Source organism: Balaenoptera acutorostrata, chromosome 20, assembly GCF_949987535.1.
Source record: "Balaenoptera acutorostrata chromosome 20, mBalAcu1.1, whole genome shotgun sequence".
NCBI lineage: Eukaryota > Metazoa > Chordata > Mammalia > Artiodactyla > Balaenopteridae > Balaenoptera > Balaenoptera acutorostrata.
The window spans coordinates 21,775,306-21,788,873 of record NC_080083.1 but is presented as its reverse complement, the minus strand read 5'-3'; the positions used below and the strand labels follow the sequence as shown (position 1 = coordinate 21,788,873).

The 13,568-nt window shown below is 42.7% G+C and overlaps 2 protein-coding genes across 2 annotated transcripts in view; one reads left to right on the top strand and one right to left on the bottom strand.

The window, feature by feature from the left end:
• Positions 1 to 12,074, bottom strand: part of LOC103002163 (WAP four-disulfide core domain protein 3-like) — a 49,153-nt gene extending 37,079 nt beyond the window's left edge. The window contains exons 1-2 of the mRNA XM_007190209.2: positions 11,917 to 12,074; positions 9,222 to 9,279 (exon numbers count right to left, since the gene is read on the bottom strand). Of these exons, the coding sequence (XP_007190271.2) occupies positions 9,222 to 9,279 (58 nt within the window). The 5' untranslated portion in view covers positions 11,917 to 12,074. The remainder of the gene's footprint in view (positions 1 to 9,221; positions 9,280 to 11,916) is intronic.
• LOC103001880 (C-C motif chemokine 3-like) lies at positions 3,351 to 5,145 on the top strand. Its single transcript, XM_007190208.2, has 3 exons — positions 3,351 to 3,468; positions 4,122 to 4,236; positions 4,652 to 5,145. The coding sequence occupies exons 1-3, from the start codon at positions 3,393 to 3,395 to the stop codon at positions 4,740 to 4,742; spliced, it is 282 nt and encodes a 93-aa protein (XP_007190270.1). The 5' UTR covers positions 3,351 to 3,392; the 3' UTR covers positions 4,743 to 5,145.
• Positions 12,075 to 13,568: the final 1,494 nt, after the last annotated feature.

Genomic DNA, 13,568 nt, shown 5'->3' with positions numbered 1-13,568 from the left:
CCTGGGCATGTATCCAGAAAAGATGAAAACTCTAATTCGAAAAGAAATAAGCACCCCAATGTTCACAGCAGCACTATTTTCAATAGCTAAGACATGGAAGCAACCTAAATGTCTATTGACAGATGAATGAATAAAGGAGATGTGGTATACACACACACAAACACACACACACACACACACACACACACACACACGCACAATGGAATACTACTCAGCCATAAAGAATGAAATAATGCCATTTGCAGCAACATGGATGGACCTAGAGATTACCATACTAAGTGAAGTAAGTCAGAGAAAGACAAATATCATATGATATCACTTATATGTGGAATCTAAAATATGATACAATGAACTTATTTACAAAACAGAAACAGACTCACAGACATAGAAAACAAACTTATGGTTACCAAAGGGGAAAGGCAGGGGCGGGGTGGTAGAAGGGATAAATTAAGGAGTTTGGGATTAGTAGACACAAACTACTATACATAAAATAACAAGGACCTACTTATAGCACAGGGAACTATATTCAATATCTTGGAATAAACCTTAACAGAAAAGAATATGAAAGAATATATATAACTGAATCACTTTGCTGTACACCAGAAACTAACACAACATTGTAAATCCACTATACTCCAATAAAAATCTAAAAATAAATTAAAAATAAATAAAATCAACAGGTCATGGTCTAGATTTTTGAAGAGACAATTGCATAGATAACTATCACACAATGTGGAAAGTGCTGTAATGGCAGAGGTAAATAATAAAGTCCGTTATCAGAAACGTGATTGATTCAGCAGTTTCCATTTCCTTCTTCTCACCCTCAACTCAGAGACGCCTGCTCTCAGAAACTAAATCACGAGTGTGAAGGGGGTTCCCCCAGGAAGTAAGTGAGGGAATTCAATTCGGGGTATCGATTGAGGGCTGGGGCAGAGGGGGTGGATGTGAGGAGGAGGCATTGTCTGTGACCTAGAGTTTCCAGTGAAGCAAATGATAGACTCCTTTTTTTGGAATTGACAGTAACAAAGCAAGACAGCTGGATGCTACAGCCCCAGTGAAACCTGCCATTGCCCCAAATCTTGCCTTTGCTGCACCTCCCTCGGACCAGTATTAGCAGTCATAGGGATGGGATGGAAACACAGCCCAAGTGTTTTAAGAGAAGTAACTCTACGGACACAGGAAGGACAGAATTCCTAAGGTGTGGTCTCACTTTGCTTATGTCTTATCACCTCCATTGCTCTAACTCCTTTTGCGGGAATTCAAAGCCCTCTTGGTTTGGTCCTAATGTAGCTTCTTCATCCATATTTGCCCCTCCACTGTGCAGTTACTCTGAAGGACTCACTCCTCCCTCTGACCCAGCAATTTCACACCTGTGACTCTGCGTTAGCTGGCCAAGCCATCTACTGCCACACCATCTATATATGTTCAAATCCTGTGTCTCTTTCAAGACCCAATCAAAATTCCACCCCTTCTGTGACACCTTTCCCTATCCTCCTAAGGGAGACCATGACTCCCTCCTCCTCACATTCTGAGCTTTCATTTATTTTTCTCCTAAGAATCTTAGCACTTTCTGTTAAGTGCTGTGGTTACCTGTTTATACTCTACCTGCTCCTACTAGACTGGGGGCACCTAGAGGATAAAGATCATTAGAAAGGATAAACCATAATTCAAAAGAATATATATATATATATATATATATATATGTATAACTGAATCACTTTGCTGTACAGCAGAAATTAACACAATATTGTAAATCAACTATACTTCAATAACATTTTTTAAAAGTTCCTTAGAAAGAACTAAATCTATTTCTCAACGTAAAATGTGATTTATGCCTACTAATTCTGTAATAATAAATAATAAAGGATGGAAAAGAAAATATATACGTCTGGCTAAGAAAGTATACTCTTTCACACCACTGAAATTATGAGTTGAAAAGAATAGGAAAGGAACACTGCTCCAAATTTGGCATTACTTATGTAAATATCCTACAGGTTCCTCAAAATAGTTCAGAGAAATGGAAATCAAGACTTCATTTTAGCAAAGGCCATTCGAAAGAAACCTTAGTATATTTATCCAAAAATTCTTTCAAATTAAACAATTGCCAACAACCTACCTTCCAACTGGTGGTGTTGGAAATGTTTTAAGACAGAATGTGTTCATAAATCTGTGGGCTGACCAGGAAGGTAATACATTCTTACTCCAAAAAAATTGAGAAAATTCCAGAAAAAAAGGAAAACAAAATCGCCCATTCATCTGTCACACAACGGTAAGTACTAATGATGCTTTGGCCATTTATTTCCAATGCTTTTTATTTTTTCCATGCCTAGACCATATATCCGTGTGTGTGTATACACACACACACACACATATTTATGGTTACAATATTTATCATATATGTGTATATACACATATACACACATATATATTTGTATAATTCTTCATCTTATACAACTGGTACAATTTTTATCTTACTTTTTGACAACTGATGTTATGATTATATTTATGCTACTTCATTTAGTTTAAGGGCTTAATAAAAAACATTCCAGTGGATATATCATAACTGACTTTATCATTCCCTGATAGAGGAAAATTTAGGTTTCCTTATTTAGAGTTCTAAATGTTGCTGGGTCAGCACCTTCCTGTCTGAAGATGACTCCGTATTTGGGCTGGTTTCTTTAGAACTCTTTCCTAGAAATGTGATCTCTAGGTTAGTGGGTATAAATATTTTTAGGCTCTTGACATATTAACACCCACATCTAATGTCTCTTTATGATTTTCAACTAGTGTTTAACCCAGTGCCCCTGGTCACTCGGTGACTGATGAATGGACAAATGACGGAAACATGACCTCATGCTTCCTAGCCCTCTAGCAGGGATTCCTTGATTCAGTCCCTTGCAACCAAGGGAAGCTTGTGCCACCCTCCAGGGCAGTATCGCACCTGCCCTATCCTTGTGGTTAGAGCAGCTGGGGAAACACAGCAGTTTCAGCTCTGTGGAAAGGTCAGAGCTGGAGAATTTGTTAGGGGAAGGGACCAGCTGAGAATAGCCCTGGGTGGACACACACCCCTCTCCTGCGGCTCACAGGGGAAACCCATTTCTTCACATGAAACCAGAACAAGTCATGCGTTGCGGGCTGAGACTTGTAGCTGACAGCAGCTATTCTTGGATATCCTGAGCCCCTGCGGTTGCCACGGACCCTGAGTTATGAAACACTTAGTGTGAAAGCATCACTATGCTTAAAAATTTCCTTCCTCACTCCCAGATTCCATTTCCCCATCCATCAGGGCTGCCTATAAAGAGCTGGGGGGATGGCCTCTCACTAAAGAAGGACGCAGGCAGCAGCGGGCGCCCAGTCCCACACTCAAGGCCACACTCCGCCTGTTCAGCATCATGAAGGTGCCCGCAGCTGCCCTCGCCGTCCTCCTCTGCCCCATGGCCCTCTGCAGCCAGGTCTTCTCGGCACCACGTGAGTCTGTGCAGTCGAGGCAGGGGTCCCCATGCCAAACTTTACTTGGCCTTGAGAGCCCCCAAGAGAAAATAAAGATCTTCTTAAAGGGTTAGGAAACATTTTGGCCTTTCTCTTCAAGATTTTTATTTTTATCTTTATAAAGGGGTCCTCAGATCTGGAGCCAGGGTTGGGGAGGTACAGTCCCATTTTACAGATGGCAAAATGGGGATCTAAACAAATGAGTTGGCAAGAGGCAGAATCCAAATCTGGTTACCGCCCCGTGGTGTCAGTCTTCCAGTAACTCACCCTCGGTGCCCCCAAGAGTTTGTCCCTTGGATGTCTTATGAGAGCTGTCTAAGGTATTTCTTTTGCTGGGGTGTGACTTCTTGAACCAGAAACAATTTCCTGAAGGGTGATGTGATAAGAGCAGTCTGTTTGGATGTCTGGAGCACACAGAGAAAGAGAGAGCCCACAGTGAGGAGTCAAAAATAAAGAAGAATGCAGACAGAAACAAGGACAGAGACAGGGATATTTCTAGGCAAAAATGCCCAGCGCCTTCCAGTGACCTGTCGCCCAGTTTGTGCCCTAAGCCAGGCTGTCTCTCTCCTTCCGAGTCTTCCTCATCCCCTTCTGAACTATGACTCAGCCTCATTCTGTCCCCTCCTCCACAGTTGAGGCTGACACCCTAACGGCCTGTTGCTTCTCCTACACCGCCTGGCAGCTTCCTCGCAAATTCGTAGCTGCCTATTTTGAGACCAGCAGCCAGTGCTCCAAGCCCGGTGTCATGTAAGTGCCAGTCTTCCTGCCCACCTCTGGGGAGATGGGATGTTGGATGGGAGTCAGCACCCAAGGGCACAGAGAGGCCTGGGGCGCCATCCTGGCAAGCCCAGCCCTCCGGGGCCTATCAAGTATACAGGACCCAGGTCTCTGAGCTGTGACCCGACCTGGCCGGGCTTGCAGAGTCAGGGGGTGCTAGGCCAGCCCAGAGGGAGGGAGGGGAAGAAGGAGGCTGAATCCTCTGCAACCTCTGAGGGGCCCCTTGAGTCAGGGAGAGCGTCTCTCTGGACTGAGGTAGGCAGAGGGTCCCCGAGGGAGTGGCAGGCCCTGGGCCTCCCAGGAGAGAGGGGTGGAGGGGCCACAGGGAGCCCAGGATCCCCCTGCTGGATTCCTCAGTGTGTAATCCTTTTGTCCTTCTCCAAAGCTTCCAAACCAAAAGAGGCCGGCAGCTCTGTGCCAACCCCAGTGAGGACTGGGTCCAGGAATACATCACCGACCTGGAGCTGAATGCCTGAGTGGCCTGGAAGCTTTGAGGAACCCAGTGACCTCAGTGGCCCGACTGGGCAGCAGGGGTCTGAGCCTTGCAAATACCCCTGTCACCTCCACAGCTACCTCTCCTGTGCGCTGGTTGTTTCCAAACAGCAACACTCCGGGACTCGTTCCTAACTTAGATTGCAACTTATTTACATATAATATTAATATTTAATTTTTGTAGTTTAATTTCAATGTCCCACTGTGTCTGGGACTGTGTGCTCCAAGAGGTCCCAAGACACCTTTTCACAGACCTTCCCCTCCCCATTCGCTTGCACTCTGGTGACAATTGACTGTCGGCAGCTTGTTCTATGCAGAGATGGTGCCAATGCCACCAGACTGACAACTGTGTATTGGATGTTTCCATTCAGTGCTGTGTTCAGCAAAGCGAAATAATAAAGATGCTCTTTAGAAAAGTAAACTGGCATTGAGTTTGGTTTTGTTTATCTGGCAAATCAGAATCACTGGTTGACTTTCTCGGAAAGACAAATATACGATATCGCTTATATGTGGAATCTAGAAAAATGGTACACATGAACCTATTTACAAAACAGAAATTGAGGGCTTCCCTGGTGGCGCAGAGGTTGAGAATCTGCCTGCTAATGCAGGGGACACGGGTTCGAGCCCTGGTCTGGGAAGATCCCACATGCTGCGGAGCAACTAGGCCCGTGCGCCACAACTACTGAGCCTGCGCGTCTGGAGCCTGTGCTCCCAACAAGAGAGGCCGCGATAGTGAGAGGCCCGCGCACTGCGATGAAGAGTGGCCCCCGCTCGCTGCAACTAGAGAAAGCCCTCGCACAGAAACGAAGACCCAACACAGCCAAAAATAAATAAATTAATTAATTAATAAAAAAATAATTAAAAAAAAAATAGTTTTCACCAGTTATAAAAAAAAAAAAAAAAAAAAAACAGAAATTGAGTCACAGATATAGAAAACAAACTTACGGTTACCAACGGGGAAGAGGGGGATAAATTGGGAGATTGGGATTGACATATACACGCTACTATATATAAAAGATAACTAATAAGAACCTACTGTATAGCACAGGGAACTCTATTTGGTGCTCTGTAATGACCTATATGGGAATGGAGTCTAGAAAAGAGTGGATATGTGTATATGTATGGCTGATTCACTTTGCCATACAGCAGAAACTAGCACAACATTGTAAATCAACTAAATAAAAAAATTAATTTACAACATTGTAAGTCAACTAAACAAAAAAATTAACTAAATAAAAAAAATTCCAATAAAAAAATTAATTAAAAAACAGGATCACAGGTTGACAGGAATAGTAGGTTAAAGAATAGGAAGATGGGAAATGGAGGGAAATTGGGAGAGTTGGAAGGGGGCTACCACAGAGCTACTCTGCTTTACACTTGTGAATGAAAAATGTTGCCTGCTGTATCAGTAAACAAAGAATGTTGCAGCCATCAAGCCATCACCTTACAGCTGCCCGGGAGGTAAGCCCTGAGGGAATTCAGGATAGAAACAGGTTGCCCACCATCTAGCAGTCAGCTGCTGCTGCCACCCCTAATGGTGCATCCTGAGGAGACTCAGGATGAGAAATCACAGGATACTGGCCCCAGATAGCTGAGGTTCATATCAAAAGAATGATTTCAGTGAGCCCAGGCTCCTGCATCTTCCCATACATACAAAAGCACTAAATTCCCTGAGATAGCTGGTTTTCTTTAATTAACAGTAATCTTTTGATGTTCCGACTACCTGGTCTTTGCTGCAAAAACTCCTATATATCCCGGCTCCCCCCTTGCCTCTTCAGAGCAGTCCCTCAGAGTTCTCTGAGGTGCTGGGTCCCGGGCTTAAGTACTCAGTTTTGTCCATCAATAAAACTTAACTCTTGGGCTTCCCTGGTGGCGCAGTGGTTGAGAATCTGCCTGCCAATGCAGGGGACACGGGTTCGAGCCCTGGTCTGGGAAGATCCCACATGCCGCGGAGCAACTAGGCCCGTGAGCCACAACTACTGAGCCTGCGCGTCTGGAGCCTGTGCTCCGCAACAAGAGAGGCCGCGATAATGAGAGGCCCGCGCACCGCCATGAAGAGTGGCCCCCGCTCGCCGCAACTAGAGAAAGCCCTCGCACAGAAACGAAGACACAACACAGCCATAAATAAATAAATTTTAAAAACAAAATTTAAATAAATAAATAAATAAATAAATAAATAAAAACCCTTAACTCTTAACTTTTAGGTTGTGCATTTTTTTCAGTCAACACACTGGAGCCACATTTCCAGAACATTTAAATTATGACTATTTTATGAATCAAATCATAATGTACATGAATGGATACCATTAAGAAGAGTATTCATAGTACATATTTACGATAAATCAAACTTTCTGAATAATGATTACTAACATATTTGAGACTTACTCCAGGCTGAGTGCTTTTTCCGCAGTGTTCATTTGCTCCTCACAATGAAATAGTATAGTTTAAGTACTATGAATATTCTCATTTGACAAAAGAGTAAACTGGGGCTGGGGCTCAGAGAGGTTAAGCAAATTGGCCAAGATCACACAGCCAGTAAGCGGCACAATTGAGTTCCAAAACTAGATTTTGATGTAACTACAGACTTTGCTCTTAACCAGTAACCAAGTTATTTCCCAAAATGTAATCCACCTGTACTCAAATTACAAGCAATGATTGAAGTTTAAGCCACTCACATCAGAATTTTTAGGTGTGGACCTGGGAATTGATATTTCTACCAAGCTTCAGGTGTTCCACATGCATGTTAACAGCTGAGAACCACTGAAAGAGTCAATAGAATTCACTGCTCTTTTCCAAATGCAGTGCATATCTGCATATGGTAACAGGTATATTGTACATTATATTCCTAGAATCCATGCTCCACAAAATACATGGCTAATGTTAGAGAAGGAAAAGATAACCAGCCTACACGTGGAGCAGGATTCTGTTTATAGGTTTACTGTGACAACTCAGTTATTTAATAGATAGGTTGCCTGAGTTATAGTTATAACTTTAAGAAATGTACACTGAGCTAGGGTCCTTTTGGCAGAAGGAGGAGAAATTCAAAAGACTTGTGTGAAAACCAAACATGTATTAATTTTTATGACCCACAATTGTTTCATGTTGTTTAAAATAATCTAATTTTTGTACCCCAAATTAGTTTAGAATTGTAGTGATCAAACTTTTAGAGTACAATTCAACACTACTGTTAAGCAAACATTAAAATGCACGTACTATCGGACCAAGATACCATTTGCCTTGATTCCATTTCTAGGAATCTGTTTTGTAGCAACACTGCCAGAGGACAAGACTATAGACACAAAGATATTCTTTTTTTTTTTTACATCTTTATTGGAGTATAATTGCTTTGCAATGCTGTGTTAGTTTCTGCTGTATAACAAAGTGAATCAGCTCTATGTATACATATATCCCCTTATCCCATCCCTCTTGCGTCTCCCTCCCACCCTCCCTATCCCACCCCTCTAGGTGGAGACAAAGCACCGAGCTGATCTCCCTGTGCTATGAGGCTGCTTCCCACTAGCTATCTATTTTACATTTGGTAGCGTATATATGTCAGTGCTACTCTCTCACTTTGTCCCAGCTTCCCCTTCCCCCTCCCCGTGTCCTCAAGTGCATTCTCTATGTCTTTGTCTTTATTCCTGTCCTGCCCATAGGTTCATCAGACACAAAGATATTCTTTGCAGCATGGTTTGTAAACAGCAAACAAATGGAAACAACCATTTAAACCAATAGAAGATTACATCAGAAGAGAAATGAGATGCCCACCAATGGACTATTCTGTGGTTAGTAAAAAGGATAACACACATCTATACCTATGGAAAGTGTCCATAATATTAGGTGCAAAAGGTATATCTGTTTACATCTAGTATATGCATAGATACTCTACATATATGCTACAGAACTATATGTATTGAATGATATTATTTTTGCTTTTATTTTAAAAAACCATATATACATATATATTTACAAAGGCACATATTTGGAAAGATACATATCAAATAGCTAACTATGGTTTCTTAGAGGAAATGGGATTTTTATCCTTTTTTTTTTTTAAAGGAATGGGGACTCTTCCTTTTTATTTTCTGTACTTTTTATTTGATTTATTTTTCAATGAGCATGTATTGCTCACCTCTCCAGTCTCATCTTACCTACCTTTTGACAGGTGATATTCCATCCATCAAAACTACATTCTGGATGGGATTCTGAGTTGACACAAAGAAAAGAGAGCTCAGCTTAGCTCACAGTCTTGATGCCGTAATGGCTTTTATATAATGAGGACAATGCAAGGAACAAGTCCTTTCGCCCAAAGCTTTCATATCACCCACACATGCACACACACACAGCTCCTCCTAGAAAACATTTTATAATCCCCTTCCTTTAAGAGGGCCCCATTCCCCTAACACTATTACCACCCACACCATGACAAGTACAAAGATTCTATCAGAAGAATGAGAGGAACAAACCTTGTCCCCAAAGAAGCAGTGAAGCTGTCATCACTTCTTCTCTATTGGCTTCCAGCATCTAGGGACAAACAAAATCGGCTCATTTATGCTGAACTGCTTCTCACGGTCCAGCAGCCCAAAGGCAAATGAAAGCTAACCCGTGCTCAATCACTCAATACAAGTGTTGTGAACAAAAAATGTAAATAGAATAAAGACCCCTGTGAGGGAACGGGGAGCATGGGAATTGCACTATTAACCAATCTATAGGGCATTTCAGAGTCTGAGACTTGACTGAAATGCTTAGTCAGCCTCTCGGGTTGACCTCCCTGGGGGTTGACCTCCCTGGGGATTGTCCTCTGTGGACACACATGTGTGCCAGCGAGGAGCCCTTTTCGGGAGCTGCCAACTTCTTATCCCTGTGAGTTAGGAGCCTGGAGTTTGCCTTAGGTGTTGGGCAGCTAACTTTGGCTGTGCCGCGTTGCATGCGGGATCTTAGTTCCCCGACCAGGGATCGAACCCGTGCCCCTTGCATTGGGAGAGCGGGGTCCTAACCACTGGACCGCCAGGGAAGTCCCGCAAGTAATGCCCATCTAATGACAGCAGGCTTCTGATCTATTCCATGAGCTCAATAACCCAAAAGGGAGAGCTTGCCTAGCCATATACCTTGCATTTTACCTGGTGTTGGGAATGTGTTTCCTAGCATGGGCCTCAATACTACAGTCACCCCTACACCCCTACCTCTAGCCACATGGTGGGAGACCTCTGCCTCCATTCTGGCCCCTGCAGAGATGGGGCAACATGCAAAAGTGATGAATATTTGATGCCCAAAGCCACGCCTTCCCTGTGCCTTTACAAGGAGCTGACTGTCCACTTCAAATAAGGAAGACAAATATTTCACAGGAGAGGGTGGGGAGAGGGACTTAGGACCTATAGTCAGAGCTCAGGTTTCTCTCCTGTTAAGTCTCTCACCTCCCTGCTTCTATTCACATTAACTTTATTTTATTTTATTTTTTTATCTTTATCATTTTTTTAACATCTTTATTGGAGTATAATTGCTTTACAATGGTGTGTTAGTTTCTGCTTTATAACAAAGTGAATCAGTTATACATATACATATGTTCCCATATCTCTTCCCTCTTGCGTCTCCCTCCCTCCCACCCTCCCTATCCCACCCCTCTAGGTGGTCACAAAGCACCAAGCTGATCTCCCTGTGCTATGCGGTTGCTTCCCACTAGCTATCTATTTTATGTTTGGTAGTGTATATATGTACATGCCACTCTCTCACTTTGTCACAGCTTACCCTTCCCCCTCCCCATATCCTCAAGTCCATTCTCTAGTAGGTCTGTGTCTTTATTCCCGTCTTGCCCCTAGGTTCTTCATGACCTTCTTTTTTTTTTTTTTTCTTAGATTCCATATATATGTGTTAGAATACGGTATTTGTTTTTCTCTTTCTGACTTACTTCACTCTGTATGACAGACTCTAGGTCCAACCACCTCACTACAAATATCTCAATTTCATTTCTCTTTATGGCTGAGTAATATTCCATTGTATATATGTGCCACATCTTCTTTATCCATTCATCTGTTGATGGACACTTAGGTTGCTTCCATGTCCTGGCTTTTGTAAATAGAGCTGCAATGCACATTTTGGTACATGACTCTTTTTGAATTATGGTTTTCTCAGGGTATATGTCCAGTAGTGGGATTGCTGGGTCGTAAGGTAGTTCTATTTTTAGTTTTTTAAGGAACCTCCATACTGTTCTCCATAGTGGCTGTATCAAGTGGGGTTTATCCCAGGAATGCAAGGATTCTTCAATATACGCAAATCAATCAATGTGATAAACCATATTAACAAATTGAAGGAGAAAAACCATATGATCATCTCAATCGATGCAGAGAAAGCTTTCGACAAAATTCAACACCCATTTATGATAAAAAACCCTGCAGAAAGTAGGCATAGAGGGAACTTTCCTCAACATAATAAAGGCCATGTATGACAAACCCACAGCCAACATCGTCCTCAATGGTGAAAGACTGAAACCATTTCCACTAAGATCAGGAACAAGACAAGGTTGCCCACTCTCACCACTATTATTCAACACATTAACTTTAGATTAAAATAGAAATATCTGCATTTACAGCCCTTCGAGACTCCAGATTACTGACAACAGTTGACAGGCTGGAAAGGCCTTTCTTAGCAAAGCTGAATTGTTTTCCTTTTTCGATGTCAGATAAGCCCATTTCAAAGTAGCCTGAGCTCTTTCTTAAAGAATTTTACTTAAAGGAAATAAAAAAAAGATTTTTACTGAGATGTAATAGACCACAGGTCAACCAGCACCAGCAGTACCATGTGAGAGCGGTTCTCAAAAGGCCCTGCCCAGACCACAGCAGGAGCACCTGGGAACCATTAGAAATGCAAACTCTTAGCAAACACCCCCCCCACCCCCCCACCCCCCCCACCCCCAGCTTCCCCCTTTAGGGGGTGGTGCCCAGCAATCTGTGTCTAACAAGCCTCCAGGTAATTCCCACACACACCAAACCACTTCCACTTAACAAGGTCCTCACCAAACTCCCTGCTTTTTCAGTTCAGCTAATCCCATGCTTCAGTCACGAGCTGTTAACTTTTAACAGACTCTGTATCTCTGCACAGATCCAGGACTCTGTATTTCTCAGGATAGTAGTAGTTGCAAGAAGGAAAACAAACAAGCAAACCTACCTCAAAGAGACTGGAATAAATGAACCCTGTGGTTCCAAGATCAAAGTGTACAGGGGGGCTCTGACTCCAGGAAAGGCTGGCTGCAGCAGCCCTGTGACGCCCTGCAGGTCCCGTTTTCTCTTTCTGACCTCCCTTCCATGTACGAGTCCCAGGATAGCTGCCGGCACCTTCCAGTATCACATGAATTCTTGTTCATTTTCTTCAGGGAAGAGAGACGCTGTGTCTCCCTTGGAAAAAAAAATCACTAGGTTCTTTCAGATTTGACTGACAGGTCAGAAATCCAATTCCTAACCAATCACTGTGGCTAAGGGGATGGGTTTCATTCATTTGCTTAAGCTAATCAAGGCACATACCTGGATCGTGGTTGGATGAATTTCACAGAAATCTGAGAATTATGAGCAAGAGTGGCTTCCCAAAGGAACTGTGGGTTTCTGGTATCAAGAAGGATGTAGAGTAGGTGCTGGTCAGGAAAAACATGTTCTCACTATGTGTTTGTCTTTTTCCTGTAGATTTTTTTCTTGAGTTAACAACACTAACACTTTGGGTGTGATACACATTTCTTCTCCTTTGCTCTCTAGATTAGAAACTTTCAGTCTTCTCCCTTCCTGAATGACTTTATTTTTAAGAAGATGCTGATTTGTGTATTTCCTGTTGTCCTATAAATGACTATTGCCCAAATCTGAGGCAAAAGAGACATTAAGCTCTTCACAGTGGCAAAGTCACCGCCAGAAAATAGGGCTACATGTTCATCCCAGGACACACTAAGTGGGGTAGAACTGGTCCTGCCACAAACACTACCCACCCTGCTTCATAAAAGCAGAAGACAGGGGAAAGAGGAAAATGAGAGAACTCTCAGAATAATGAATCATCATTACTGAAATTGCCCATATTGAGGAAGAGAGGAGAATCCTTTACTATTAGACAGACTAAGGGGTAGATGGCAGGGGAAGCATCATACTTGCTGCTTCTGTTCTCCCTCTTTCCTGGGAACAGCATCCACAAAAAATATTATACAGAATTGACCACATCCCCAGACATGGGGTGGGTCCTGATTAAAATAAGCCTATTTGCATCTTGGGTTTTTTTTTTTTTTAACTTATCATTAGAACTTAAGCATTTCCCATGTCACTGTATTGTTTATAAAGGCTCCCTAATAGCCAACCAAGTGAAGATACCATAATTTTCTTTGCCATTTCCATATTGTAGACGATTTAAATTGGGTCCAATTTTAAATTGCTATGAATATGCTGGGGACCAAATACTCTTATGCATAAACTTTCTTCCATATTTGAATGTATTTATATAGGAAATAGATTCCTAGACACGGATTATCTTGGTCAAAGGCTAAGATCATTTTAAGGTTCCTTATGTATGTTACCACCATATCTAACATGTCTTTTTTTTTTTTTTTTTGGCTGCATTCGGTCTTCGTTGCTGCACGCGGGCTTTCTCTAGTTGCATCGAGCGGGGTCTACTGTTCGTTGCGGTGCGCGCGCTTCTCATTGAGGTGGCTTCTCTTTGTTGTGGAGCACGGGCTCTAGGTGCACGGGCTTCAGTAGTTGTGGCGCACGGGCTTAGTTGCTCCCCAGCATGTGGGATCTTCCCAGACCAGGGCTCGAACCCGTGTCCCCTGCATTGGCAGGTGGGTTCTT

What these genes read in the sequence shown, in the direction of transcription:
- LOC103001880 (XM_007190208.2), top strand. Translation starts at nt 3,393, where the DNA reads ATGAAGGTGCCCGCAGCTGCCCTCGCCGTCCTCCTCTGCCCCATGGCC. An exon ending in CCAGGTCTTCTCGGCACCAC is followed by an intron (nt 3,469 to 4,121) that starts GTGAGTCTGTGC and finishes CCTCCTCCACAG; the next exon opens with TTGAGGCTGACACCCTAACG. An exon ending in TGCTCCAAGCCCGGTGTCAT is followed by an intron (nt 4,237 to 4,651) that starts GTAAGTGCCAGT and finishes CCTTCTCCAAAG; the next exon opens with CTTCCAAACCAAAAGAGGCC.